Below are 27,945 nucleotides of genomic sequence, written 5' to 3'. Positions count from 1 at the left end.
CGCCCCTCCCTGCCCCGTGGAGGGATTCTGGACTTCTGGCCAAGGCTGCCGCGCGTGCGTGCGTGGACGGGGGCGTGTGTGCGACGCCCGGGGCTGCGGAGTGTGCGTGAAGGGACGGGGGTCCCAGGGCGCGGCGGGCCGGGCGCGTGAGCGCGAGCCCGCGGCGGGCAGCGAGGAGCCCCGCGCGGAGAGCCGGCCGCCGCCCGGGCGGCCCGTGCGCGCCTCGCCGCGGTCGCGTCGCCTGCTCGCGGAGGCCTGGCTCGTCATTGATTCGCCGTGGCTGCTGCCATTGTGACGGGATCGCCTCGCCCACCGCGCCTCCCGGTGCTCGCTGCGGGTACACGCGCAGGCGGCGGCGCGTGTGTGTTTGCTTCGCAGTCGGGCCCGTCGTGTTGTTGCTTGTTAACCTCAGCGCTCGGGGTGGACGGTGATTTCATTGTAAGTTTTCCTCCCAACTGATTCTTACCCCTTGCGTGGATGAGTGTTTTCCCCGTTGCGGGTGATTCTTGAATTCACGTCGTAGCATCGATAGCGCACATTGCTGCTTTGCAAGAATAATGACAATACCCCCTAGCGTTTGGTGTTCGTGTTCTGTGGTGCTGGTGGTAGGTTTGAACCACATATTCTCAGTGGTTCAGAATGCGGTGTCTTTTGGTCCTGCTTCTCTTTTTCCAGCTAGGGCTGCGGGTTTAAATTTTGCATTTGGCTTTTTCTAGCATTTGCTGAAAATGATCGTGCTGTTTTTGTTAGAGGAGGACATTTCTTAGCAGTCAGAGCCTCACGTTCCTGGGAGAAATCCAACGTGGTTGTACTGTTTTTAAAACATGTACACTATTGGATTCTATTTGTGGATATTATCAGAGTCATAGGCTACTTGCTTCTTGGAGGAGTAGGTCTGCTTTAATATCCAGCCTGTAGAAAGGGCTGGATAAGTTTCTGTTTCTTGATCTAGTCTAGAAATACTAAGTTAAAAACACGTTTTTACCTCTTACTGCCAGCATTGGCCTGATGCGGGGCTCGGACTCACAGACTGGGAGATCATGACCTGAGCCAAAACCGGGAGTGGGAGTCGGAGGCTTAACTGACTGAGCCACCCAGGCGCCCCCCTATTTTATTTTTAAGTAGGCTTCACACCCAGTGTGGGGCTTGAACTCACGACCCAGAGGTTAAGAGTTGCACACTCTACCAGCAGAGCCAGCCAGTCGCCCCTAACTTGTGTAGTTTTTTTTTTTAATCAAGTAGATTAACTGGAGGTGCCTATGTGTTTAACCTAGTTTTAATTATTATTTTATTTTCCCTTGACACTAGAGTTGTTAAGCCAATCGAAATGATGCACATCATCTAACATCTAGTATGATGTCAAAGGTCAGGTTAACATCAACGTTACTTAGATCCCACCCAAAGTCTATGGAGAAGGTGGAGCATTTCAATTCTGGTAATAGCAGAATATACCTTGCTTTTAAAGTACAAGGGAAGACGAGATGGCATCCAGAATGCTAGCTACAGATGTGTCAGGTTGGCGATGTTGACTGTAGTTAACTGTCTAGACAGTTAAATAGCACAACTCGTCCTCCCCCCTTTTAAACTAACTCAGCCCTACACTAACTTTTCTCTGTGACCTAACTAATTCACTTCTCTTCTGTTGCATTAAGATTGTCTTGCAAAGCCTCCTGGAGGGTGAATTTCACACGTTCACGCCTATTCTTGAAAATTGTTCCCTTGTGCTGTCGTTCCTTCTCTCAGTACACATTTCTTGAGCTCTGAGCACGTGCCAGTCACAGGGCAGGGATTTGAGATACAGATGAAGAAGCAAGTCTGTTCAGTATTTTATATTAACGTTGTCTCAAAATTCTACTTAGGACAATATACAAGTTATATTTTTTGGAAAAGAGATTACAAAATTATTCTTATTATTCCCCCCTCCCCCCCCCAGAAGAGATTCAGTTAACATCAATGAGTTTTTAGTAAAGTGACTGAAAAGGAAATAGGTAAGTGAATAGATTCTTTACTGTCTTCAGTAACAAGCTAACACATGCATTTGTAAAAGAAAGTCTACTCACAATAGGAATAAAGTATCTAATATTACTTTTAGCTAGAAATATACCTCAGCTATGTGAAAAACTTTAACACCTTACTAGTAGATAGAAAATAAGAATAAAGGATGAATAGAAATGAGAACAGTTCTGTTTTTTATTAAATTCATTTGTCTAGGAAATAAAACTGGGATTTTTTTTTCAAGAATCCCTATGCACTTTATTCTTTATATCTTCCTCTTTTTTTTTCAATTTTTAATTAAAAAATTTTTAAATATAATTTATTGTCAAGTTAGCTAACATACACAGTGTGCTCTTCGTTTCAGGGGTAGATACCCGTGATTAATCGCTTACATACAACACCCAGTGCTCATCCCAACAAGTGCCCTCCTCAATGCCCATCACCCACTTTCCCCCTCCCCTGCCACCTGCATCAACCCTCAGTTTGTTCTCTGTATGTAAGAGTCTCTTATGGGTTTGCCTCCCTCTCTGTTTGAAAGTATTTTTTCCCCGGGGTGTCCGGGTGGCTCAGTCGGTTAAGCGTCCGACTTTGGCTCAGGTCATGATCTTGCGTTCGGTGGGTTTGAGCTCCGTGTCGGACCCTGTGCTGACAGCTCAGAGCCTGGAGCCTGCCTCGGATTCTGTGTCTCCCCTCTCTGTCTCTCCCCACTCCCTCTCTCAAAAATAAACAAACATTAAAAAAATTAAAAAAAAAAAAGAAATATTTTTTCCCCTTCCCATCCTCCAATTATGGGGGAATGTTATGGAAGTAGCTCATTTCTTTTCTTTAAAAAAAAAAAATTTTTTTTTTTTAGTGTTTATTTATTTAAAAAAAAATTTTTTTTTTTCACCATTTATTTATTTTTTTTGGTACAGAGAGAGACAGAGCATGAACGGGGGAGGGGCAGAGAGAGAGAGGGAGACACAGAATCGGAAACAGGCTCCAGGCTCTGAGCCATCAGCCCAGAGCCTGATGCGGGGCTCGAACTCACGGACCGCGAGATCGTGACCTGGCTGAAGTCGGACGCTTAACCGACTGCGCCACCCAGGCGCCCCAAACATTTTATTATTCTTATTTTAACATACATCTGTTTCTTCGTCAGTCCCCATCTTTTTTTTTTTTTTTTTTTAATTTTTTTTTTCAACGTTTATTTATTTTTGGGACAGAGAGAGACAGAGCATGAACGGGGGAGGGGCAGAGAGAGAGGGAGACACAGAATCGGAAACAGGCTCCAGGCTCTGAGCCATCAGCCCAGAGCCTGACGCGGGGCTCGAACTCATGGACCGCGAGATCGTGACCTGGCTGAAGTCGGACGCTTAACCGACTGCGCCCCCCAGGCGCCCCCCCATCTTTTTTTTTTTAATGCATCTCAGTGTAAGTTGCCGACATCAGTATTCTTCCCCTAAATACTTAAGAATGCATGCATGTTATTAACTAGAATTCAGTATTTGTATAGCTTTTTCTTTTGATGTAAAATTTAGGTAAAATGCACAAAATGAAAGTATACGTTTGCTGAGTTTTCACAGACGCATGGTCCTTGCCATCTTTTCTGGTCCCAGAGCTCTAACCGTGGCTTCTGGGTTCTTTTGCTAATCATTCCTTGCCCTTTGCACGTGCTAAGTCCTGATGTACTTACTCAGAATCTAAAGAGATTCTGTTTGCTTTTGTTCAGAAGCATATACTCCATATGCCCGATTGAAATGCTGTCCCTGTCAACGTCTTGCTTGTCTCTGGGCACTGGCCCTCAGGTACTGGGGCTTAAAATGGAGACTGGAGGGCAGACACCTTGGGAAACAGACGTGTTATCTCTGTGGGTGCTTGTTAAGAATTTGACAAACGCCAGTGGAACAAATATGAAGTTCAAGGCACTATGCCAGTCTCTTTCTGAGATTGTGAATGAGATAATCCCAATTCTGAGGAGGTTCCTTGTCTCCGAAGGGATGTGGACAAGTGAGTAGTAGTAGCTTAAGGCAGAGTGAAGTGCTGGAGTGTTCCATGATTACTGGTCAGGGAAGTTATTCTTTCTCAGACAACAGAAAGGCTTGTCAGAAAAGGGGGCATTTAAATGACGCTTAGAGAGCGTGGGATGAGTGCAGCAGGAGTTCAAGTCGCAATGTAGTCAGGGCCCGGAATGTAGATGGTTGTGAATCCCGTATACTCAGTTGCTTGATCAGAGATGTGCTGCAGGGCCTCTTGTGCCTGGATAGTAGCTTTCATAGCCTCTGGTTCATACTCGGAGCGTCTTGCAGCTGATCTCTGCCCCGGCGGTTGGCAGAAAAATCACTCCCCAAAGAACCAGAACCTTATGGTGGATGTGTTGCCTTATATGGCAGAAGGGAATTTGCACATGTGATTCAGCTAAGGACCTTAAGATGGGGAGAGTACCCTGGATTGTTCAGGGGGGCCCAGTATAGTCACAGAGGTCCATTGGAATAAGGGGGCAGAAGGTGGGTGTCGGGGAGACGTGACCACAGAAGAAAGGCACAGAGAGAGACGGTGTCGCCAGCTTCCTGGCTGTCGGTCCTGATGCCTCCCTCAGAATTTCTGACTCTGCCCCTTGCCCTCCTCTCTGCTCTGGCTCCAGCCTGCTTCTTTGTCACTTCCTTGCTCTCCGGTCCCCAGCACCTCTTCCAGCTGTGCCTTTTATCTTCTTTCTTCGCCTCCAAGCTGTTCATTCCTTTTGTGGAATGTGTCTGCTGCCTCTGGCAGTATGTTGAGACCGCTCCCCCAAAACGGTGCTGAACCCGTATCTGACCAATCCGGCACATTAGAATCCAGGCCTTAGCTTATCTGAACTCTTGTTTTAAGTCTGCCCCCCTTGAAATTCTTCTGGCTTTGGATATGCCTCTCTTCTGGATCTTCTCATTCATTAGTGGGTCTTTCTTTCTCTCCTGTTTGCTTCCTAAATGTTGATTTTTCCCCATAGTCTATCCTGGTTTTACACTTTATCGTACTTCTCGTGTTATCTTTGGTTGACTTTATGTATTGCCATGGTGTCATCTGATAATACCACGAGCTAGCTTTAGCAAGTCTTACTGTTTCTTACTGGGCTTTATAGGAATTATGTCATAGGGTTGTTGGTAGGAATGTCTGATCTCTTTCAGACTCCTGTCCATTTGCCTACTTCATCTTTATCTCATAGCAGAAGAACACAGTCACTCTCAAATCTGTGACAAAAGGCCACCCCTCACTCCCCCGAGTCTTGAGAATAGAGCTGATTAGTTTGGATAGATACAGATAGAACAGAAATGTGGAAGGCAGAGGATACAGCTGGATAACCCTCACATCTAAATGTATCTTCCTAAATGTTGTTTCTCTGGCCCATTTTCTGTGTTTAAAACCAATGCCATGAGGATGTGAGGGTGATCTGGCTGGGACATCGGTCAGCCCATCGATCGCCAGTGTTGATTCGACTTATCTGGTTTTCTAGGCGGGTGTCCCCTTCCTCCCCCACTCCATGTGCGTCCCTCCCGAAGCTGTGCACTTGGTCAGAGAGGACGACCTTCCCCAATACAGGAGGACTTTCAGTCAAGGGTATATGAGTAGCTGCGCTCGCTGCTAGACCCTCCAAAGGAGCTCTCAGGGACCATTTGTAGGAGAACGTGGGGTAGTCAAGCTTCCAGAACTCCAGACACGTCCAGATGAGGCGCTGCACACGGCAGTTTGCCTTTCTTTAAACAGACACACAAATACACACGGTCCCCTCCTTCCTGTAGTGCCTCCTCCTGATACGTTGTTGTTCTGTCAGTCACCCAGGAAACTGGGAGTCTCCTCTAACCCCCAACCTGTCTTCACATCTGTACCCATTTGATTTCCAGGATGTACCAGTCTTTCCAAAATCTGCCTGCTTTGCGTTGCTACCCTCAACAGCCCTAATTTGTGTTCCCATCCTCTGTATTATGATATTAGCCTCCTTCCTGTTTCCTTTGCTGCTGTTACATCTTCCTCCAGTCCGTCACAGAACTATCCCAAATGCAGATGAGGCATTTTTAAGGTGCAAATCTAGTATCATTTCTGGGCTTAAAACACATAGGAGAGAGTCTGAAAATGGCATTTTTGTCCTTTTGTGACCTAGGTCTGGCCATATGTGTTTCTGGGCTCCTTTCTGGCTCCTCCCTGCCCTTCCCAGTGTGCATTGTCTCAGACTCTGCCTTTGTTCACACAATTCCCCACCCTCCTTTGTCTGCCTGTCTGTCTGACTCAGCCTTGAACCCACCAGGTGGTCCGTGACCCCTTGGCCATGCTGTTATCAGAGCAGTAATCATAGTGAACTCTGGGTGCCGGTTCGGTTTCTTCTGCTGGACTCAGCTGCTTGATGTCAGGAAGAAATACTTAATTCGTGTTTTTATCCCCTGGGCCTTGTACAGAGCCAGGCACGGAGTAAGTGTTCACTAATGATGTATTAAAACGACAGAAGAAGATCCAAATCTGTAACACCAAGATAGTCATCAACTTAACAGCAGTTCCGCTGAACACAGATAAAACATCCCAGTATCCCTTTTGGGGATCAGTTTTGGCCAGTTGCATAGAAAGATACTTTGTGTATCTGGTGACTGATTAAAGGATCTGGTTATCCCTAAGAAGTGGTAGGATTTAATTAATTAGCTCAAATAGGTTTGAATTAAGTAGATTAAATGATGGCTCAAATCGGTGGTTCTCAACCTTGGTTGCACATTAGAATCACCAAGGAAATTATTTAAAATGAACAAAACCCTGGCCCCTTTGCAGACAATTAAGTCAGACTCTCTCAGAGAAGGACGGCATGGGATGCTGGTGTCATAATTTATAAATATACTTGGCAATCCCAGTATTCAGTTAGGGTCGAAAACCACTGGTTTAGACAAAGGTTAGAGTAAGTTATCAGAAGTGGAGGTTAAGGGAAATTAGGATGAAATGAGATTAACTATAAACTTTTTAAATTTTATTAATCATAAAATGGGAGAGTCACTGGAATGGATCTTAGATAGATCTATGTAAAGGCTGTACTGTAGTTGCTTTTTTTTTTTTTTAATTAAGATCTGATTGAAAATTTATTGGTGGCCAGAAATTTCCTGTTTCCTTAGGCAATCTGATCTATTTCCAGGTGTCATATGATTAACAGTGTCTTATTATATTGACTTGTGACTGACTTTTTTGTGACTCTGCACATTATTCCTAATTCTGCCCTCTGGAGCAACTCAAATATCCCTGTTCCACAGGACCTCTAAATATGTGAAAACCATTCTCTTGCTTCCATAAAGTGATTTCTTATGTAGTTTAACATCCCTGGTTATTTCAGCCTTTATTCATCTGACATGAAAAGTAAGCTCCATGAGAGGTTAAGAAGCCACTTAGTAAGTTTTGGAGCACAGTTTGAAATATGCACTTGGGGTTGAGGAACAAGGTTGGGATAGAAGACAGAGTGATCTGTTCATTCTAGCTGAAACACTTAGGTCTGTTGTGTGCCATGCAGTGGGAGACACAGGATAAAACAAGTAGATGTTCTGTGTCCTGATAGTGCCTAGGGCGTCACTGAAAATGGGCACCAAGAAAGGCTGAGGACGCAACAAAGGGAAACCTACATTAAAGTTCATCATAATTTTTGAAATCATTAGAGGAGACTAAGAACCGAGATGTACAGAGGAAAGCGAGGTGGTGAAGGAGGCAAAGTAAATAAAGAGCTTCAAGAACATTCCAGAGGCCAGCAGTGTCCTCTGTAACAGATGTTGTGGGTGAGAACCGTTTTAACGGTATGGCAGGGCAGAAACCATGTTGCTTTTATTCACATAAATTTGCATAGAACTGCGAGGAAATCCTTAAGATCTCCAGAAGACAAAGGGGGAAAACAATAGGAATGAAAAGTTCAAAAGAACTGTAAATACAAACATACGGAAAATAGTCAAGCCCAGTATTCAAAAGGTGGAAATTAAAAATACAGTCTAAATTTAAAACAACTTAAACACGCAATGTTTATAGACTTCTGTGTCTGGCCGTGCTGGAGTGACGGGGGTGGGGGTGGGGGGTGGGAGTGGGGTAGATTTACGGTCTTGCCCGAACAACAGCAACAACAATAAAGAGACAGACAAAATACACGAAACAGTCGGTCTATCTGGATATCAGATGACAAAGGACACTCATCCCTGGGAGATGGAAAAGCAACGAGGTAAGCCTTCTGATTGCCCAGTTTATTGCCTTTGAGAGGGTTTCCAGTTTCCAGTAGAGGAAGGAGGAACTGAGGTGGAGTCCAGCAGACTTCCTGAGCCAAGGACGGAGCTGAGAATCTGGGGAGAGCAAAGCAGCTGTAGTTCATAGGACAGACCAGCAGAGAGGAGAGGTCTGCAGAGGGCCTCCCACGAGGACTCAAGAGCACAGAGCAGCACATGTGTGAGGAAACTCCCCGAAGACAGGGAAGGAATCCTCTAAAGGGTTGGAGGGAATAGTCCTGATATTTGCATGGGGAATACTGTTCCTACGGGCTGGGCTGGAAAACTCCTGTAATTCCTGGAGCATTAGGAATGGAGCTATTTATGTAAAGCACTGAAAGGAAAAATAACTCTACTTAGAATTCTATATTCAGCAAAAATACATTTCAACCACAAAGACAAGACCACCAACAGAATGGGAGAAAATATTTGGAAATTATACATCTGATAAGGGTTTAATATACACAGAATACGTAAACATATTTGTGTATGTATACATGCTCATATGTAGAATGTACAAAGAACTACGACTCAATAACAAAAACACAAACTTAACTAATTTAAAAAGGGGCAAAGGACTTGAAAAGACACTTGTCCGATGGCCACTAAGTACGTGAAAATAATGCATATCAAAACTACAGTGAAATATCACTTCAAACCAACTAGGATTGCTGTAATAATCTAAAAAATGGAATAACAAGTTTTGGCAAGCATGTGGGGAAACTGGAACCTTGGATGTTGCTGGTGTGACTGAAAGGACGCTACTACTGTGGAAAAGTTTTGTGGGTCCTCACGGAGCTCAGCACACAATTACCATATGACCCAACAATTCTGCTCCTAGGTACAGACCCGAAGGGATTGAAAGCAGGGACTCAAGCAGGTACTTGTACACCAGTGTTCACAGCAGCACCATGCACGAGACCCACTAGATGGAAACAACCCAAGGGTCCATCAACAGACGATGGGGTAAACAACATGGCCTGTCCATACACTGGAATATTACCTGGCCATTATAAAGAGTGAAGGTCTGATTCATGCCACAGCATGGGTGAACCTTGAAGACATTATGCTGAGTCAAGTAAGCTAGACACAAAAGGATATATATTGTATGATTCTATGTATATGATTATCTAGAATTGGTAAATTCAGAGAGACAGTAGGTTATCAGAGTCTGAGGAATAGGGAGTTTGCTTAATGTTTCAGAGTTTCCATTGGGTGATTAGAAAGTTTAGAATTCTTAGTGAGGGTTGTACAATATTGTGAATGTAATTAATGCCACTGAATTGTACACTTAGCAATAATTAGCAAATTTTGTTAATTTTTTTACTAGCATTTTAAAGATGAATAATGTAATTACCAAAAACCATTGTGATTGTGTACTTTGAGTGGATGAATTGTATGGTATGTGAATATGTCTCAGTAAAGCTGTTTTGAAAAAAAAAAAAAAAAGCAAAATGAAGACATTCTCAGATTTAAAAAGCTGAAAGAATTTATTACCAGCAGACCCACATTGCAGGAAATGTTAAAAGATGTCCTTCAGGGAGAAAGGAAATGAAACCAAATGGAAATCTGGATCTACTGGAAAGAATGAAAAGCACTGGCAATGGTAACTACGTAGGTAAATATATAATATTTTTTCTTATTGTTTAAGTGACTTTAAAAGATAATTGGCCGTGTATTAGATTTCTAGTGCTGTGTAACAGATGATCTCAGACTTGGTAGCTTCAGACAGCATCCATGTACTAGCTCACAGTTCTGTAGGTGGAAGTCTGACACACTCTGGCTGGGTTTTCTGCTCCGGTATCCCAACAGCTGCTGTCAAGGTGTCGGCTGGCCTGGGTTCTCATTTGGAGGCTCTGATTGTCGGCAGAACGCGGTTACTTGTGACTGTACGCTGTCCTAGGACTGGCTGTCAGCTGGGTGCTGCTCGTAGCTCCCCGAGGCCGCCCATACTCCTTGCTGTGTGGCAGCCTCCACCTGCAGGCCAGTAGTGGCCCATCCCAGTGTTCTTGTGCTTCCAAACTTCCCTCCTGTGATCAGCTGGAGAAAACACTTGTTTTCTTATCTGTAAAGTAAGGATATTAGATCGAGGCGGGTTTTGTTTTTTGGTTTGTGTTTCTCAAAAAAGAGAATTTGTAGCAGTAGAACCATGTAAATTGCAAATGAAATTTTGCGTGGAACTCTAGAGACTAAGGGGAAAAACTGCAATCGACATAGCTCTTTTCTTCCTGCTCCTGGGAATTTCAGCACTGTAGATGTGTTTTTGGACTATCTCTGATGTTCCTCTTTGTGTGGTGGGTGTTTGCATTATACTCAGCCAAGTATGAGGGAGTCTAGGTTGATGGTTTATGAAACCTCCCCATGATAGCAAACCTTCCTCATGTTTCTTTCTTTTTTCTACCTTCTCCTCCTCAGGATCTTCATTACTGAAAAAAGCATCATCAAGAACAAGGAGGGCATGGAGACCAAGTTGTCAACGGCCCGGTCCCATGTAAGTTGGGCTGCTTTCTTTGTTTTCCAACTGAGACCCCCTTTCTGCTTGAGTTTTGGAGTCCTTTGACCAGGAGCTTGAGAAATTATATCTTGGACACTCTTCTCTGGGAGACTGGCACTATTTTGTTTGCTTGTTTGTAGATGTAGTTTTATTTCCTTCCATGTAAAAGAAATAGAGGTTTAGCAGTGATGTGGGCAGGAGCCAACTGGGTGATATTGAGGATTCTGACAACATGCTTTCATCCACACTGGGGATGAAGGCCACAGCGTGCTTCCTCCCCACAAAATGATGTGGGAACTGGGAGTGTTCGTGCCTCTGGCCCCTGGTTGTCCTAGATGTGGAGCTGGCTACGTGGTGCCTCCCTGGGGAGCTCCTGTCGCAAGGAGCTCAGGCACAAGTTATGCACTTATCCAGGGGTGACCACAGCCAGGGCATGAGGAGCTTGGGGGATGGAACCTCTGGGAGCATCCAGGGTGGGAGACGGGGCCCCTGGTGCCTCATTCAGCTTCCTCCCCTGGAGCGTCCTACACGTACTACCTCTGCGTATGTGGAAAATCCCACCGAGGAGTGCTGTGGGTTTTGCTTTCACTGTGCCACATATTTTGAAGGAGTTAGGAAAACTAGTAATGTTTACCCAGACGTTTACCGTTTTTGTTCTTCATCCTTCATTCCTGAGATTTAAAGTTTCTCTCTGTTAATATTTCCCTTTTGCTTAAAGAACTACTTTTAGCGTGTCTTTTAGAGCAGGTTTGCTGCGGACAAATGCTTTTACTTCACTGAGGGTATATTTTGCATCATTCCTGAAAGATATTTTCACTGGACATTCTGGCTTGACAGTTCTTGCAGCTTTTAAAAAGCTATTATTCCACGGTCTTCTGACCTTCATGGTTCTCGAGGAGATATCCTCCTTCAAGTAGGTGTTGTTTCTCTGTGTAGTCAGCATTTCTTTTTAATGTAGCTAATAAAGGCCTTGCTTCTGTGTCTATTGTTTCTTTGTCAAATCTTCATTTAAAAAAAAATGCCTACCATGGAGGCGCCTGGGTGGCTCATTCGGTTGAGCATCCGACTTCAGCTCAGGTCGTGATCTTGCAGTTCGTGAGTTCGATCCCCACATTGGGCTCTGTGCTAACAGCATAGAGCCTGGAGCCCGCTTCGAATTCTGTGTCTCCCTCTCTGCTTCTCCCCGGCTCATGCTCCGTCTCTCTCTCTCTCCTTCAAAAATAAAATAAAAATAAATAAAAAATTAAAAAAAAAATACCTACCTACCAATGTTTAGGAAAAATGTTTTGGATAATTATTTTAGATCAGAAAACATGGTGAGTTTGGTCTCTGAAGCATGAAGTTATACTTGAACTGAAGACTGCTGTGTCCCTCTTTTTTCTGCCTTGAATTGGGTTCTTTATTTCACATAATATAAATGTAGATTAACTTTTGGTGTCTGATGCTCCTCGCTGTAGGTGTCATAACAGAGTTGATTTAAATACAAGTTCTGACAGTTTCTAAACCTAGAGCATAACATGGAACTGGATTTTAGACAGTAGGTATCTAATAGCCATTCCTGTTAGGACTTGATCAGAATCCGAAATAAATACTGCTCACTTCTGGAATGAATTCTGGCCCATTCTCTTTCCCTACCCCAGTGCTATCTGCCTAATTCTCTTTCTGTCTGTACTCAGGAAGGAAGGGCGGAAGTATACATCTGGCTTGATACAGATTTGTTCCATGTTGTAGGCACTGGTGACCTTCAAGGATGTACTTGTGAACTTCACCAGGGAGGAGTGGAAGCTGCTGGATACTGCTCAGCAGATCATGTACAAAGATGTGATGCTGGAGAACTACAAGAACCTGGTTTCCTTGGGTAAGACTGAGTTGTATTCTCGGAGCTATCCCCCTGCGAGGATTTTGGTTTTTCATTGATCAAAAGGTATGGAGATCGTCAAGCACGTATATCAGAGTATGAGCTTGGGGCCAGGGATGTGATTTCCTTGGGGCAGAGAAGAGGGCTTTTGTACTCACTTCTACTTTTGTGTTTGTGTGTGGAATATATATATATATATATATTTATCTGTAGCCTCCCCTTGTCTACTTTTGAGAGTCCCCCCGGGAGTAAGAAGGGGTTGGGGTTGGGGCTGAATCTGGGATGCTCTTTGTGTCTAGGACAGAGCTTCCCAACCCTTACCCAATTCTTTCACCATGCACAGGGCATCAGCTTCCCAAACCAGATGTGATCCTCCAGTTGGAGAAAGGGGAAGAGCCGTGGCTGGTGGAGAGAGGGACTCACCGGGAGACCCACCCAGGTGAGGACCAGTCAAGAGGTGTTGCAGGTCATGGCCCGGAGGAGCATGAGGGGCTGGACTCCCTGGGCATAGTGGTCACTGGTTCTCATTTCCGAGGCGAAGACTGAGTTTATTTACCTTCTGTTTCCCCATGACCAGTCTTTCTGTAGTCTCGCCACACGTCATTTGCATTCAGAGACAAACGTGTACTCTTCATGAAAATTATCTTTCTGTTCACGTACTTGGTTTCAGCCCCTTTGGTCTTGCTTTCCTGGTTCTTACGCTAATTCTAGTGTCGCCATGCTCTCATTTGTCACACAGTCTCCTCTTTCATCCTCACCTGTCTTTTCCCTTTCCTGTGGCCCCTTCCCATGGCCTCGTGCTGTGGGGTTGGTCACTGGCCACTCTTCTGAGTGTGCTGAGGGGCTTGCCAGTTCTGCTGGCTGAACTCCTTTTTCTCCATAACTGCTGCTCCCAAAACACATCTTTCTTACTGTACTCCAGCTCTTTATTTTGTATTTTCTCAATTCTTACTTTTAATTCTTTTAATTAATTTTTTGCTTTAAAGATTTTTTTAATGTTTATTCATTTTTGAGAGAGAGACAGAGAGAGCGTGTGCACACGTGAGCGGGGAGGGTCAGAGAGAGAGGGAGACACAGAATCCGAAGCAGGCTCCAGTCTCTGAGCTGTCAGCACAGAGCCCGACGCGGGGCTCGAACCCACAGACTGAGATCGTGACCTGAGCTGAAGTTGGACGCTTAACCGACTGAGCCACCTGGCTACCCCTAAGTGTACTTTTAACTACCATAAACTGTTTTTTAGTTTTCTTACATTTGGTCTTGTAGGTGACTGTCTCAAATTTCTGCCTCAAAGGCAAGTCCTTTAATACAGTGTTAGAACTTGATCATGCAGTTGCTTTGGGGCCGTGGGAAGAAAGATTGTCCTCTGTTTTCTTTTCATTTCTCTATTATTTCCTTTATTTTTTTCATCCACGTCTTCATTCATTTACAAGCTTTCCCAGGTGTCTCTTGACTGCTATCTAAAACTAACTGACTAGATCAGCAGTTTAGATTTTTATTGAGAATTTGCTGTCAAAAGAAATACTGAAACTCCATGTGCTTAAACACATGGAATTTAAGGGAATCTACCAGGCTATGTGAGCTTCATAATCAAAGTGGAAAGAAAGTATAATGAGTGGTGGCTTTAAAAATACAAATGATGAGATGATGAATGGATGCTACATATTTTAAATATAACTCACTAGAGTATTGTGTTATGTAATATATGACAAGTTTTAGGATTTTAATGAAGGGAAGAATCACATGTATGTGTTCAAACATGCCACTCACAGCTGTTCCCCATTGGTACCCAGCCCCCAGTCTGCATCACACATGTTCATTTTAGAATTTTCCAGTTGGCATTTGTGGTTTGAAAAACTTCTCTGTGGGATTTTGATGCCCTGGAAGGAGGGGAGGGGAGAATAAGGGTGGTGTGTTTCTTATCAGAAATCATGGCTGCACGCGTGCACGTGTGCACACGTGCGCGCGCGCGCACACACACACACACACACACACACACACACACGTAATGGGCTATTTGTTCAGCCTTAAAAAGGAAGGAAATTCTGAGAACTACATCATGGATCAGCTTTGAGGATGTTATGTTAAGTGAAGCCAGACACAAAAAGATAAATAATATGATTAGTTTACATGAGGGTACTTAAAGTAGTCAAAATCATAAAGACAGAAACTGTGATGGTGCCTTCCAGGTGCTGGTGGGATGGGAGAAGGGGCTTCCTGTTTAAGAGGCACTGAGTTTTGGTTCCACAGAGGAGATGACATAAGGGGATGTCTGTACAACCATGCAAATGTATGTCATACCTGAGCTGTACCCTTAAAAATGGTTAAGATGGTAAATTTTATGTCATGTGTATTTTACCACGAGAAAAGAAAAGTCAGGGTGAGGGAGAAGCTAGTAACTAACAAAGTAGTGACTGAAAACGGAGACTGGTGGGGGTTCCACAAAGAAGGCGGTTAGGGGCTTGGCACAGGGATTATCAGCAGGCCTGTTAGTTCCTGGCGCTGCGAAGATAAAGTTCCACAAACCGGTAGTTTACACAAGCGTGCTTTCTCAGAGCTCAAGGTCAGAAGTCTGAAGTCAAGGTGTCAGCAGGGCCACACGCCCTCTGGTGCCTGGAGGACAGGATCCTTCCTTGCCTCGTGAGGCTCTGGTAGTCTCAGGTGTTCCTTGGCTTGTAGACACATCATTCCAATCAGCCTCTGCCTTCATGTCTGTCTTCTCTGTATGTCTGTCTCTGTATCTCCTCTCCTTTTTTTTTTTTAAGTGTATTTATTTTGAGAGAGAGGGAGAGTGAGAGAATCTCAAGCAGGCTCTGTGCTATCAGCACAGGTCCCAACTGAGCCACCCAGGCCCCCTCTTCTCTCCTTGGAAGGACACCAGTCTCTGGATTAGGGGCACACCCTGCTCCAGTACTACTTCATTTTAACTGCATGTGCAGTGATCCTGTTTCCAAGTCAAGTTGCATTCTGAGATACGGGCACATATCTTACTTGGGGCACACAGTTCAACCCATACACCAGATAAGAGTAGAATATTACCCCACTTTGTAGGGAGAGATGGTACTTTGTAAACAGTGTTTTTGGGTGGGGGGAGCCTCGCTGGTTCAGTCGGTAGAGCATGTGACTGTTGATCTAGAGGTTGTGAGTCTGAGACCCGTGTTAGGCATAGAGATGACTTAAGGGGCGCCTGGGTGGTTTAGTCAGTTGAGCGTCCAACTTGATTTCGGCTCAGGTCATGATCCCAGGGTCATGGGATGAAGCCCTGTGTTGGGCTCTGTGTCAAATGTGAAGCCTGCTTAATGTTCTCTCTCTCCACCATTTCTTTAATGGTGTTTCTTTCTAGGTTAAGAACCAACATTTTACCTAAAAGGCATTGAGAAACAAACAGGCTTTTAACTAGGGTAAATAATGTGCAGTAATACAAGTACAAACAAAAGGGCAGAAAAACTCAGGAGAATATGAGTTAGGGGCCAGGTTGTGAGTTAGTGTCCTGTGGTGTGAGTCCTATCAGTTGTTAAGTCTTGATGTCTCCAAACAAAGGAATCAGGATGTAAGACCAGAATAATGTTGTTGTTGTTGTTTTTTTAGTGTTTTTTTATTTTTGACAGAGAGAGAGAGAGAGAGAGCATGAGCGGGGAGGGGCAGAGAGAGAGGGAGACCCAGAGTCTGAAGCAGGCTCCAGGCTCTGAGCTGTCAGCACAGAGCCTGACTCGGGGCTCGAACTCACGAGCCGTGAGATCATGACCTGAGCCGAAGTCGGACGCTCAACCGACTGAACCCCCCAGGTGCCCCCCCCCCCTTTTTTTTAAGACCAGAATAGTGTAAATAATGATTACTATGGTATTGCTTTGACCACACGTGTGTCAGGGTCTGTGATGAACTCATACCGTACAGTACTTAATGACAATCTTACGCCACAGTTAACTGTCGCTCCTTGGATTACAGATAAGCAAAGTGATGTTTGAAAAGTTTAACAACTTGTCTGAATTCACCACTAGTAGTGTTACAGCTTAGAATCAGAGCCTGTGGCTGGATAATGTGTGTACAGTTGCTTTTCCAGCCTGTTGCTTGGCCTTTCTGAGGTTCTTGGTGCCAGATGTCTGGACATTATCATGTTGCACTGTGCTGGTGTCAGGAACAGGCACCCCCTGGCATAGGGCTGAACTCGTGGTTTAGGAATGCGAAATTGCAGTGTGAAGAAGGCATGTCAGGGGAAGGGCCTGGCAACAAGCAGACATGTCAGGTTCTTACATCGTTAATAGTTTAGATCATGGGAGTGCCATAAGGGATTTCCCTTATTGCCACCCAGCACTGAATATCCTGATCCCGTGTGTCCTGCCCAGTCCTGTGGCTTCCCCTTGGCCTCACTGCTTCTCTTCTGTGCTGCACAGCCCAGCACCCTTCCTGTTTGCTGCTCTCCTCTTTGCTTTCTTACTAGGAAGGCAGCTGTATAAGCAGCTCGTGCAGCCTCCATACTTCACATCCCACTGTTTGGACCTTAATGGTTTTTTAGTTACACAAAGCTTCCTCATTTCTTTCAGATTTGGACACTGCGGTTGAAATTAAATCATCAGTGTCCAGTAAGAGCATTTCTAAAGATAAACAATCCTATGGCATTAAAATGGAAGGAATCCCAAAGAACGACCTCTGGTATTTGTCATTAGAAGAAGTCTGGAAGTGTGAAGACCAGTTGGACAAGGATCAGGAAAATCAGGAGAGACGTTTGAGGCAAGTGGCATTCACCCAAAAGAAAGCACTTACTCAGGAGAGCGTCTGTGAAAACGGTAAATGTGGGGGAAATTGTCTTCTTCCTGCTCAACTAGTGCTGAGGGAGTATTTCCACAAACATGACTCACATAGTAAAAGTTTAAAACATAATTTAGTTTTTAGTGGTCATCAGGAAAGCTATGCAAGTAATGGTAGTGAATGTGGTCAAACCTTCTGTCAAAACATTCATCTTATTCAGTTTGCCAGAACTCAACCAGGAGATAAGTCTTACAAATGCCCCGATACTGTCAACTCTCTTACCGGTGGTACCTCCCTTGGTGTATCGAAGGGCATACATAGGGAGAAACCATATGAATGTAAGGAGTGTGGAAAATTCTTTAGCTGGCGTTCTAATCTTACCAGGCACCGGCTTATTCATACTGGAGAAAAACCCTATGAATGTAAAGAGTGTGGAAAGTCTTTCAGCCGGAGTTCTCACCTCATTGGACATCAGAAGACTCACACTGGTGAGGAACCCTATGAATGTAAAGAGTGTGGAAAGTCCTTCAGCTGGTTCTCTCACCTTGTGACCCACCAGAGAACTCACACAGGAGACAAACTGTACACGTGCAGCCAGTGTGGGAAGTCATTTGTTCACAGCTCCAGGCTCATTAGGCACCAGAGAACTCATACTGGAGAGAAACCTTATGAATGTCCCGAGTGTGGGAAGTCTTTCAGACAGAGCACACATCTCATTCTGCATCAGAGAACTCATGTCAGAGTGAGGCCCTACGAATGTAACGAGTGTGGGAAGTCGTATAGCCAGAGGTCTCACCTTGTGGTGCACCACAGGACTCACACGGGACTGAAGCCCTTTGAGTGTAAAGACTGTGGAAAATGCTTCAGTAGAAGCTCTCACCTTTTCTCCCATCAGAGGACCCACACTGGAGAGAAACCATATGAATGCCACGACTGTGGGAAGTCCTTCAGCCAGAGTTCTGCCCTCATCGTGCATCAGAGAATTCATACTGGAGAGAAGCCATATGAATGCTGCCAGTGTGGGAAAGCCTTCATTCGGAAGAACGACCTTATTAAGCATCAGAGGGTTCATGTTGGGGAAGAGACCTATAAATGTAATCAGTGTGGGATTATCTTCAGCCAGAACTCTCCGTTGATAGTACATCAAATAGCCCACACTGGAGAGCAGTTCTTAACTTGTAACCAATGTGGGACAGCGCTTGTTAATAGCCCTAACCTTATTCGATATCAGACAAATCATATTAGAGAGAATACTTATTAATATTACGAATGTGGAAAGTTCTTTACAAAGAGCAATAACTTGGTTTTACATTAGAAACTCCTTCTGGAGGGAAGCAGTGTAGATGTAATCTGTGCAGAAATGCTTTCAATCTTGTCACTACCCTTTTGTGCACTAGAGAATTGGTCCTAGAAGGAGAAATAACCTACAGATTTCATTGTAGTACAGAAACACATCAGCTTTTCTTTCCACAAGTTCCTATAAAAGCAGTTGTCCTTGGAGCATTCTTGACCGAGCCTTAAAATGCTAGAATCTGAGAAGGAACCATTAAGTAGGTGGGAGATTATCCAGCTTCATTGCCTTCTTCAAAAAGATGTCAGTCAGAATGATACTTCAGAAAGATAAGTCAATGAGAGTTCCTATTGCAAAGAATAAAAAATTGATAGTTATTGAAAAAAAGTGGAAAATAATATTCCAGTGAAATAACCTGCCATATTTTTACTTGATTGTCCTTCTGGGAGAGTTAGTAGTGTCTACTCTTTTATGTGTCTGATATAAACCACATTTTGGTTAGCAGGGAAAATGCTTATAAGGTAAAGCTGAAGAAGAACACATTTACTAGTAATGGTACTTATTTTAAGTATATTTGCATGTGAGCAAGAATCGAAAAACTCTGGATAATGAACAGAATCGATCTGTTAGGTGATGGGATTGAGTGAGTTTTATAGTTTATTCCATGTTACTCCGATAATTATTTGAAGATATTTTTAAACATTAAAAAGGATATCCAGTTTCTCTATTCTATCATCAAGGATGCTTAAGGACCACCTGCTAGCAAGTTTCCCATTCTACGTTGTTTGGGTCATGGAACTGTGCTCTTTGAGACCGTGTGCTGAAGGCTCCTGGGAATTTAAACACGGGGTTTCTTTGGACTTTGAGACCTAGAAGACTAGGTGTTTGAGCACGTGAGGGAGGGTCCCCTTTGAGTGGGAGCAGGTACCTGGGGCATTCTTAGAGCAGCTATGCTCATGAAATAAACAGCACTGCTCAAAGCCACCCTCCTTCCAAGGTAGTCTTGTATCTTTATAAAGGAAACTTAGTGGCTAAATGCACAAGCTTGAGCTACACTACCCAAGTTGAAATTCCACCTCTGTCCTTAACTTGCTGGGTGAACTTGGGCATGCTGCCTAACATCGGTGCCTCTTCTGTAAATTAGGGACATTACTTACCTTGTAGGACTGTGGTGAGTATTAACTGAGTAAACATATACACAGCTTAGAATAGTGCCTGACGTATATTAAGTGCTTTATTGTTGTTAGCTGTGGTAACTGGTGTCACTGTTGTTGCACACCTCTGGTGTGCGCCATTGAATTAAACCTGCTTGCCAGTGAGCAAGAGCTCCTGGAGTTCTCACTTCCTTCCCAGCCACGTTTCCTTCTTACCTACATCAGCACTGCTCAGCCTGAGGAAATCATCACTACCCGTAGTGGGTGTAACGACTCACTTCTGAGGATCAGTAAACAACTTTTAATATCGTATGCAAAATCATCTCGTTTGTACAGAAGTTTTCTCTTCTAGGGAGAGAAGCCTGATCTTCAGATTCTGTGGTAAGTTCATGACCCAAAAAAGATTCAGAAAGAGAACCTGTTTTAACTCTCTGTTTCATTCTATAAATGGATCTCTGTGAAGGACTAGCCATTATTTGCCATTTTCTAGCAAACAAAATATATTTTATTTATTTATTTATTTATTTTAATTTTTTTTTTTTCAACGTTTATTTATTTTTGGGACAGAGAGAGACAGAGCATGAACGGGGGAGGGGCAGAGAGAGAGGGAGACACAGAGTCGGAAACAGGCTCCAGGCTCCGAGCCATCAGCCCAGAGCCCGACGCGGGGCTCGAACTCACGGACCGTGAGATCGTGACCTGGCTGAAGTCGGACGCTTAACCGACTGCGCCACCCAGGGGCCCCTGAACAAAATATATTTTAGATGCTTAATGATTGATTGTTGAGTGATAAGTATTTTTGAGACCAGGAGGACAAAGATCTTGATGTCTCTCTCCCAGGAAAAATCTAGAAATGACTGTCAAGAGTCATGAGACTTCACAAGGAGCAGGAGACCATCTAACATGTAATCTTCGTTCCAATTTTAGCATATGTGCTGCTGAAGTGAGCACCTAATGTGTAATCTTCATTGTACAGTTGAGATCAAGTGAGTTGGCACTGGTCTCACATTTTGAGTGAAGTCAGACCAAGAACTAGATCCTGGGTTCCTCAATTAGTGCTGCGTTCTTCAGTGCATATATATATCATTCGCATGTGTAATGTATTCCTATCAGAAATCGTTTTCATGGTAAGCAGTGGTTCTTAATGGGAGTCGAAGAGTGGTCCCTTAACCGGGCCTCTTAGAGTTTCTGATAACCTATGGCTCAATTTTCCTCAACTGTATAATGGAGTTATTTCTAGTATCTACCTCAGAGGGTTGTTGTGTGGATTAAGTGAGATAATGTGTATAAAGTATTTAAAACAGTGCCTGGCCCACAAGTACTAAATGTGTTAGCTACTACTACTGTTATTAACACACCAAGGAATGTAGGAAGAGAGAAATGTCTATGGATGGTCACTAAAACATTACTTATGATAGTGCAAACTTTGCAATATAGAAATGTATAATAGCAAAATGGTTATAGCGTATCCGTGTCATGGAGTATTACACAGACATTAAAATTAACGCAAACTGTTGACAAGAAAAATGTTGATGTTGTCATGTGTTTTGAAAAAAGCATGATGAATAGTTGTTAATATGGAGTAAACTGAAATGTATAAAAATAAATCAATTGTAAATAACTGAAATGAATCTTGCTTAAAACTCTTAAGGAAATTTGTCAAAAGATTAAGAGCAGTTAACTTTCTTTTTTTTCTTTATTCTTGTTTTGTTTTGTAGTTTTCTATTTTTTCCCAAAGTCTCTTCAACAAATACAAATTACTTTTATATTACAGTTTCTTCAGTAAAGGAATTTTTTCTCTTCCAAAGTTTTTGTCTAGAAATAAGCTGCTAGAACCTTAACCATGGAACTTGGCAGCAGATAAACCAGTGGTTGGCTGGGGATGGGAGAGTGACTGACAGCAGACGGGACCCCAAGGGAACCATTAGGGATGATCTGTATCTTGACTGGTGGTGGTTCCATGACTGTACTTGTCTGTTAAACTCATCAGAGTATACATTTTAAGTGGGTCCAGTTTGTTGTATGCAAATTTTATCTCAATAAAATTGATTTTTTCAAAATACTCCGCAAACCAGGAATTTCTGGGAAATCAGAGAAAATCTGCAGCTCCAAGTGACACATAGGAACAGTAGTAGTAGTTGTTGATTTTTGTAGCTCATCTTCATTTATAGACAGCTTGATACAAGGTAGCCAAGCTAAGCCCTTTAATACAATAGATTGCTTCTGTCTATAACCCTGTGAGTGACATACTATTGCCCCTATGGTTAAGGGAACTAGAGGTTGGCAATTTAGGTAGCTTGTCCCCATTTACATAGCTAGTAAGTGGTGAAGTTTCATATGAAAAACAAGTGGTAAGTGTGTGGCAGGTCTCAAGACAATGCCTGGCACTTTGTAGAGGATCTTAACAAAATTAGCCAGTTCAATATAAAAAATACACAGTACCATTGTTATGTATCTCCTTCAGAGACAAATTCACTCAGACTTCACTCAGTGTCCTCTGTCTCCCTCTATGTTATCATTGTGTCATATCTTAAAATGATGCAGGGACTGAGTGGAAATTAGGATGTAAAGGGAAGAAAGTAAATTACTGTTAAATGCCACAAGTGGTGGCATATAAGTTACATGCCCCGTCTCGTTTAATCCTCACGTGAATTCTGTTCGTGTGTGCTACCTACTTCTGTTTTGAGTCCACAGTGACTTGCCCCAAGTTGCAGAGTAAGTGGAGGAAGACCCAGGGTTCAAGCGCAGATCGCTTTGGCTCCGGCACGTGGTGTTTCCACTACTACCTGCCGACTCCACATCTGGTTAAGGATCCTGGCACTATCCTAAGGGTAAGGGGAAACCACAGGAATTTTAAGAGAGGTCCCAGTATAATCAGTCACCATTGTTACAGGCACATAATGATTTGGAAAGTATTGTCTTTTTTTTTTTTTTAATTTTACGTTTATTTTGAGAGAAAGAGGAAGAGAGAGAAACCAAAAGAGAGAATCCCAAGCTGATAGCACAGCGCAAACCCACGAACCGTGGGATCATGACCTGAGCCGAAATTAAGAGTGGGAGCTTAACCGACGGAGCCACCCAGGTGCCCCAAGAAAGTATTAACATTCATCCATGAATTAAGCACACACTGATTAATCTGTGCATTACCATTCCTGAAAGGCAAGATGGTGAAAATGTTTGGTTTAGTTAACTTAGCCCTTAAATAACTGGGAAGCTGACCATGTGCCCAGTGTCTCAGCAGCTGGTGAACGGGAATTAGAATTGGTTGAAAGACATGGTGTGGAAACAGCTGTTGGTTGAGGTTCGCAAGTTACTCCGACAATGAGATCAATTTAGGAGACAGATGGCAAGGCAATAGAGGTGCCATAGATTTGTGGCGTCAGGTTGGAAAGGCCAGCTGCTTTTCACTGCACACAGTAGAAATTCATCTTTCACTTATTTTTAGTGACAAAGTTCTATCGCAGACTTGCGGGAAATGATTCGATGTAGGGTGTATTACCTTATAAATGAGCTCTACCCTGACTACCTTTTATGGATTGAATTTTGTGCTCCCAAAATTCGTGTGTTGAGGTCATCCCCCATTTCCAGAACGTGACCTTACTTGAAGAAAGGGTCTTCACAGAGGTAATCAAGTTCAATAAGTCATTCGTGCAGGCTCTAATCCAGTATCAGTGGTATATAATAGGCAGAGGCCTGTAACAGATGCTTCCCTCACACCCCTCGGAAGGAAGCAGCCCTACCCACAGCCTGAGTTTGGACCTCTAGCCTCCAGAACTGTGAGATACATTTCTGTTGCTGAAGCCCTCACTCTGGTAGTTTGTTACAGCTGACCTAGGAAACTAAGACACTGCTTTACTTAAAATTGCAGCCACCCCTCTGGCACTGCTAGTCCCCTTTATCCTCTTCTTTTCATTTTTCTTTTTCCAACGTTTTTTATTTATTTTTGGGACAGAGAGAGACAGAGCACGAACGGGGGAGGGGCAGAGAGAGAGGGAGACACAGAATCGGAAACAGGCTCCAGGCTCCGAGCCATCCGCCCAGAGCCCGACGCGGGGCTCGAACCCACGGACCGCGAGATCGTGACCTGGCTGAAGTCGGACGCTTAACCGACTGCGCCACCCAGGCGCCCCTTCTTTTCATTTTTCAGTAGTATTTCTTATCTGTCAATCATCTGTCTTCCCTTGCCAAAACGAATGCTTCCCAAAGGATCTGTCTTAATTACTGAGATAGCCTCTGGCCTAATACAGTGGCTAGCTCATTGCAGTCATTCAATAAAATTTGTTGAATGACTTGAAGAAATGAACATGCATCCACTGAATCTAGAAAGGGGAATGCCATAAACTTATGGCCAACCAGCACCTACACGTACAGAGCTTTTGTAGCAAAGAGGAACGGGAGAGGACAGTTACTGGACGGTGAAGCAACAGTGCTTGCCACGTAGAAATAACATCCTAATAGATACCACAATTTATTACAGAGGGTTTTACTTGGAACTTGGTCACTGAAGCCTAAAAGGTGCACGCAAGACCAAAGGAATAAAAATAACAGACCGTTTTAAAGAACAACAGCAAAAGGTTTCGACCTACTACTGAACAAGTGGTATATACTTACTCTAGTGACGGGGTAACAACACGGGGTGCCCCGGCATCGTGTTGGCCAGGAGTCAGCAAACAATGCACATAGGCCAAGTGTGGCCTTCTGTCCACCTCTGTCCTTTCGGTGTTACCAGAGCACAACCGTGCTCACTGGCGTACATGTTGGCCGTGGCTGCGCTTGTGCTACAAGGGCGAGGGTCAGTAGTTGCGACAGACTGTGGCACACAAAAGCTGAAACATTTGCTAACTGGTTGTTACGGGATGAACTGACTCCCCCCCAGATTCCTATGCTGAAGTGCTAATCCCCAATGACTCAGAATGTGACTGGGGTCTTTCAAGTCTAAACATTTTAAATTAAAATAATGATGGCAGGGTGGGGCCTCATCCAATGTGACTGGTGTCCGGAGGAGAGGAGAGGAGGACACAGATGCAGAGGGACAACCATGGGAGGACGCGGGGAAATGAGCTGCTCCAAGCCAAGGAGAGAGGCATTAGGAGAAACCAACTTGGTCAACACCTTGATCTCTGACTTTCAGCCTCCAGAACTGGGAGAAAACAAATTTGTTGTTGAGACCACTCTGTGGTACTTTATCAGGGCAGCACTAGCACACTTATTCACTGGACTTTGACCGAAAAAGTTTGCAGGCCCCCACTGCAGGGAAATACCGGTGGAACGAAGTTTTGGCTGGAGACAGTCATGGATGCGGGATAGGCAAACTAACGGCCCCTGGAGGACGTCCACGTCCTATCCTGGCATCTCTGAAAATGTTATGTTTATGGCAAAAGGGAATGAAGTTTGCTGATCCTGCGTTCCCCAAACGTGCCCAGTGTAACCCATACATCCTTAAGAGTGAAAGGGGGAGGGGCGCCTGGGTGGCTCAGTCGGTTGAGCGTTTGATGAGATTTTGGCTCAGGTCATGATCTCGCGGTTTGTGGGTTCGAGCCCCGCGTCGGGCTCCGTGCTGCCAGCTCGGAGCCTGGAGCCTGCTTCCGATTCTGTGTCTCCCTCTCTCTCTGCCCTTCCCCTGTTCACTCTCTGTCTCAAAAATAAAACATTCAAAAAATTTAAAATATATATATATATAATAATGGGGCGCCTGGGTGGCTCAGTCGGTTGAGTGTTTGATGAGATTTTGGCTCAGGTCATGATCTCACAGCTCGTGAGTTCGAGCCCCACGTGGGGCTCCGTGCTGCCAGCTCGGAGCCTGGAGCCTGCTTCCAATTCTGCGTCTCCCTCTCTCTCTGCCCTTCCCCTGTTCACTCTCTGTCTCAAAAATAAAACATTCAAAAAATTTAAAATATATATATATATATAATAATGGGGCGCCTGGGTGGCTCAGTCGGTTGAGTGTTTGATGAGATTTTGGCTCAGGTCATGATCTCGCGGTTTGTGGGTTCGAGCCCCGCGTCGGGCTCCGTGCTGCCAGCTCGGAGCCTGGAGCCTGCTTCCGATTCTGTGTCTCCCTCTCTCTCTGCCCTTCCCCTGTTCACTCTCTGTCTCAAAAATAAAACATTTAAAAAATTTAAAATATATATATATATATATAATAATGGGGCGCCTGGGTGGCTCAGTCGGTTGAGTGTTTGATGAGATTTTGGCTCAGGTCATGATCTCGCGGTTTGTGGGTTCGAGCCCCGCGTCGGGCTCCGTGCTGCCAGCTCGGAGCCTGGAGCCTGCTTCCGATTCTGCGTCTCCCGCTTTCTCTGCCCCTAACCCGCTCGCATTCTCAGTCTCTCTCAAAAAAAATTAAACAAAAAAGTGAAAGAGGGAGACAGGAGGAGGCCAGAGGGAGCAGGATTCAACTGTTGCTGGGTTTGAATATGGAGGGAACGGGCCGCGATCCAAGAAACGCAGGCGGCCTCTCAAATCTGGGAAAGACAAAGGAAAGGATCCTTTCCCCAGAGCCTCCAGAAATGGATGGATCCCCGCCAACACTTTTAGCCTCGTTAAGACCCGTGCTAAACTTCTGACCTACAGAACTGTAAGATACATTTGTAGCTTAAGCCACCAAGTCTGTGGTAACTTACTGATCTCTTTTGGGTCCTCTGTCCTCCTCGCTCTCTGCCCCTCCCCCGCTTGCACCCATGCACACGCGCTCTCTTTCTCTCTCAAAAATAAAAAACATTAAGAAATCTATACAAAAAAGAAAATGAAGAGACTATGCGAAACTAGTATATAGCAGATTGTTCAACAGACCAGTGGGCTAAGGATGGTAGCTACATTTCAGTGTAAAGCTTTTCAGTCTTTCTGTCTCCATCTAGCATTTAATGTATCTAGGATTTATTTCACTTTAGGATGTCCTTGGTAGGGCAGTAAAAAGTAATTGTGTTAAAGCAACTCTTGAGCACATATCTTCTTAGTCTCTGTGCAACAAATATTCTGTGCTGCGCACTGAAGTTCCACAGTTGTCTAGAAAAAGCACTTGTGTGATTATTTGATTTGACAGCTTAACTTGACGAAAAGGAGAGACAAGGCACACTTGGGGATGTGGCATTTTCTCAGAAATCAACCAAGTGAGCCAGTCACTTCAAGGAAAATAAATGACAGTGTTTTTGTTTTTGTTTTTGTTTTCCCAACATAAAGTTTGAGTTTTCAAGTGAATAGAACAGTTTTGGAAAACTTGTACTGCCACTGTGAATTTCACAGCTTCCCCAATACTTAAGATCAATTATAATACTATGGAACGTGGCAACATTGTGAAGAGCTGCATAAATCGGTGGGTATTTTCCTAGTGACTAATTTATGATGCTACAGAAGCATGAATGAAACTATCCATTCAAGGTGCAAGACAGACAAATAGATTTTAACGTAATAGCGTGAAGTCACCAACGTGGTTTCAGACTGCACACCGCACTAGCGTTTCCCTTGTTCAGCTTGTGCTATCCAAGCGTATCCACGGTTATCTGATAAGCGCATTGAAATACCCTGTCCTTTTCCGGGCGTCTGGGTCGCTCAGTCTGAGCATCGGACTCGACCCTGCCTCAGGTCATGATCCCACGGTTGCTGAGTTCGAGCCCCACATGGGGCTCTGCGCTGACTGTGTGGAGCCTGTTTAGGGTTCTCCCCGCCCCCCCTTCAAAATAAACATTAAAAAAAAACACCCCAACCCTGTCCTTTTCCAACTGCACACCTGTGTGAGGCTGGATTTTCTTTAAATACTTCACAAAACCAAAAAAACAACACACGCAACAGATTGTGGAAGCACACACGAGAATCCGGCTGTTCTCTACTTAGCTGGACATTTAAAAGATTTCTCGCAGGAGAAAAATGTAGAACAATGCCACAGCTCACTACTTTTTTTTAAAGGAATATCCATTAAAATGTCACGTTAACGTGTTACCATGAATTTTTGAGTTATTCAAGAAGAAACTTGGACTTTATAAGCATTTCGGAAACGCAGAGAACTGTGAGCATTTTTACCTCAACTTACGCCGCTCCCGCCTCCGTGCTGGTGCCGTGAGTTACTGTAAATCTCGGGGGGTACTTAGGGCTGCCAGCGCGCCCGACTCCCCACCCGAGAACCCGAGCTTCTCGGGTTCTCATCCGGCGGCCCTCGCGCGGAGCCCTCCCCGCGCCGCGGGACCTCCTGCAGA

General features: G+C 44.3%; 1 protein-coding gene and 1 long non-coding RNA gene across 8 annotated transcripts; one reads left to right on the top strand and one right to left on the bottom strand.

Moving 5' to 3' along the window:
• ZNF10 (zinc finger protein 10) lies at window positions 1–20,359 on the top strand. Of its 7 annotated transcripts, none has more exons than XM_047827234.1 (6): window positions 1–438; window positions 9,733–9,822; window positions 10,632–10,707; window positions 12,442–12,568; window positions 12,912–13,007; window positions 17,107–20,359. In XM_047827234.1, exons 2-6 carry the CDS (start codon window positions 9,746–9,748, stop codon window positions 18,570–18,572), a joined length of 1,842 nt encoding a protein of 613 aa, XP_047683190.1. In that variant the 5' UTR covers window positions 1–438; window positions 9,733–9,745; the 3' UTR covers window positions 18,573–20,359. The 7 variants fall into 7 exon arrangements, with proteins under 7 accessions (XP_047683190.1, XP_047683193.1, XP_047683194.1 ...); XM_047827238.1 differs by lacking the exon at window positions 1–438 and having other exon boundaries at window positions 8,068–9,822; window positions 17,107–17,293; window positions 17,696–20,359; XM_047827233.1 differs by lacking the exon at window positions 1–438 and adding an exon at window positions 8,070–8,176.
• On the bottom strand, window positions 18,816–27,917 carry LOC125148858 (uncharacterized). The gene is made up of 3 exons (XR_007145723.1): window positions 27,773–27,917; window positions 22,432–22,581; window positions 18,816–18,949 (listed from the first exon to the last, which is right to left on the bottom strand). It is a non-coding gene; the product is annotated as an uncharacterized LOC125148858 (long non-coding RNA).
• Window positions 27,918–27,945: the final 28 nt, after the last annotated feature.

Source organism: Prionailurus viverrinus, chromosome D3, assembly GCF_022837055.1.
Source record: "Prionailurus viverrinus isolate Anna chromosome D3, UM_Priviv_1.0, whole genome shotgun sequence".
NCBI classification, from domain to species: domain Eukaryota; kingdom Metazoa; phylum Chordata; class Mammalia; order Carnivora; family Felidae; genus Prionailurus; species Prionailurus viverrinus.
This window is presented reverse-complemented; position numbering and strand designations above follow the sequence as displayed.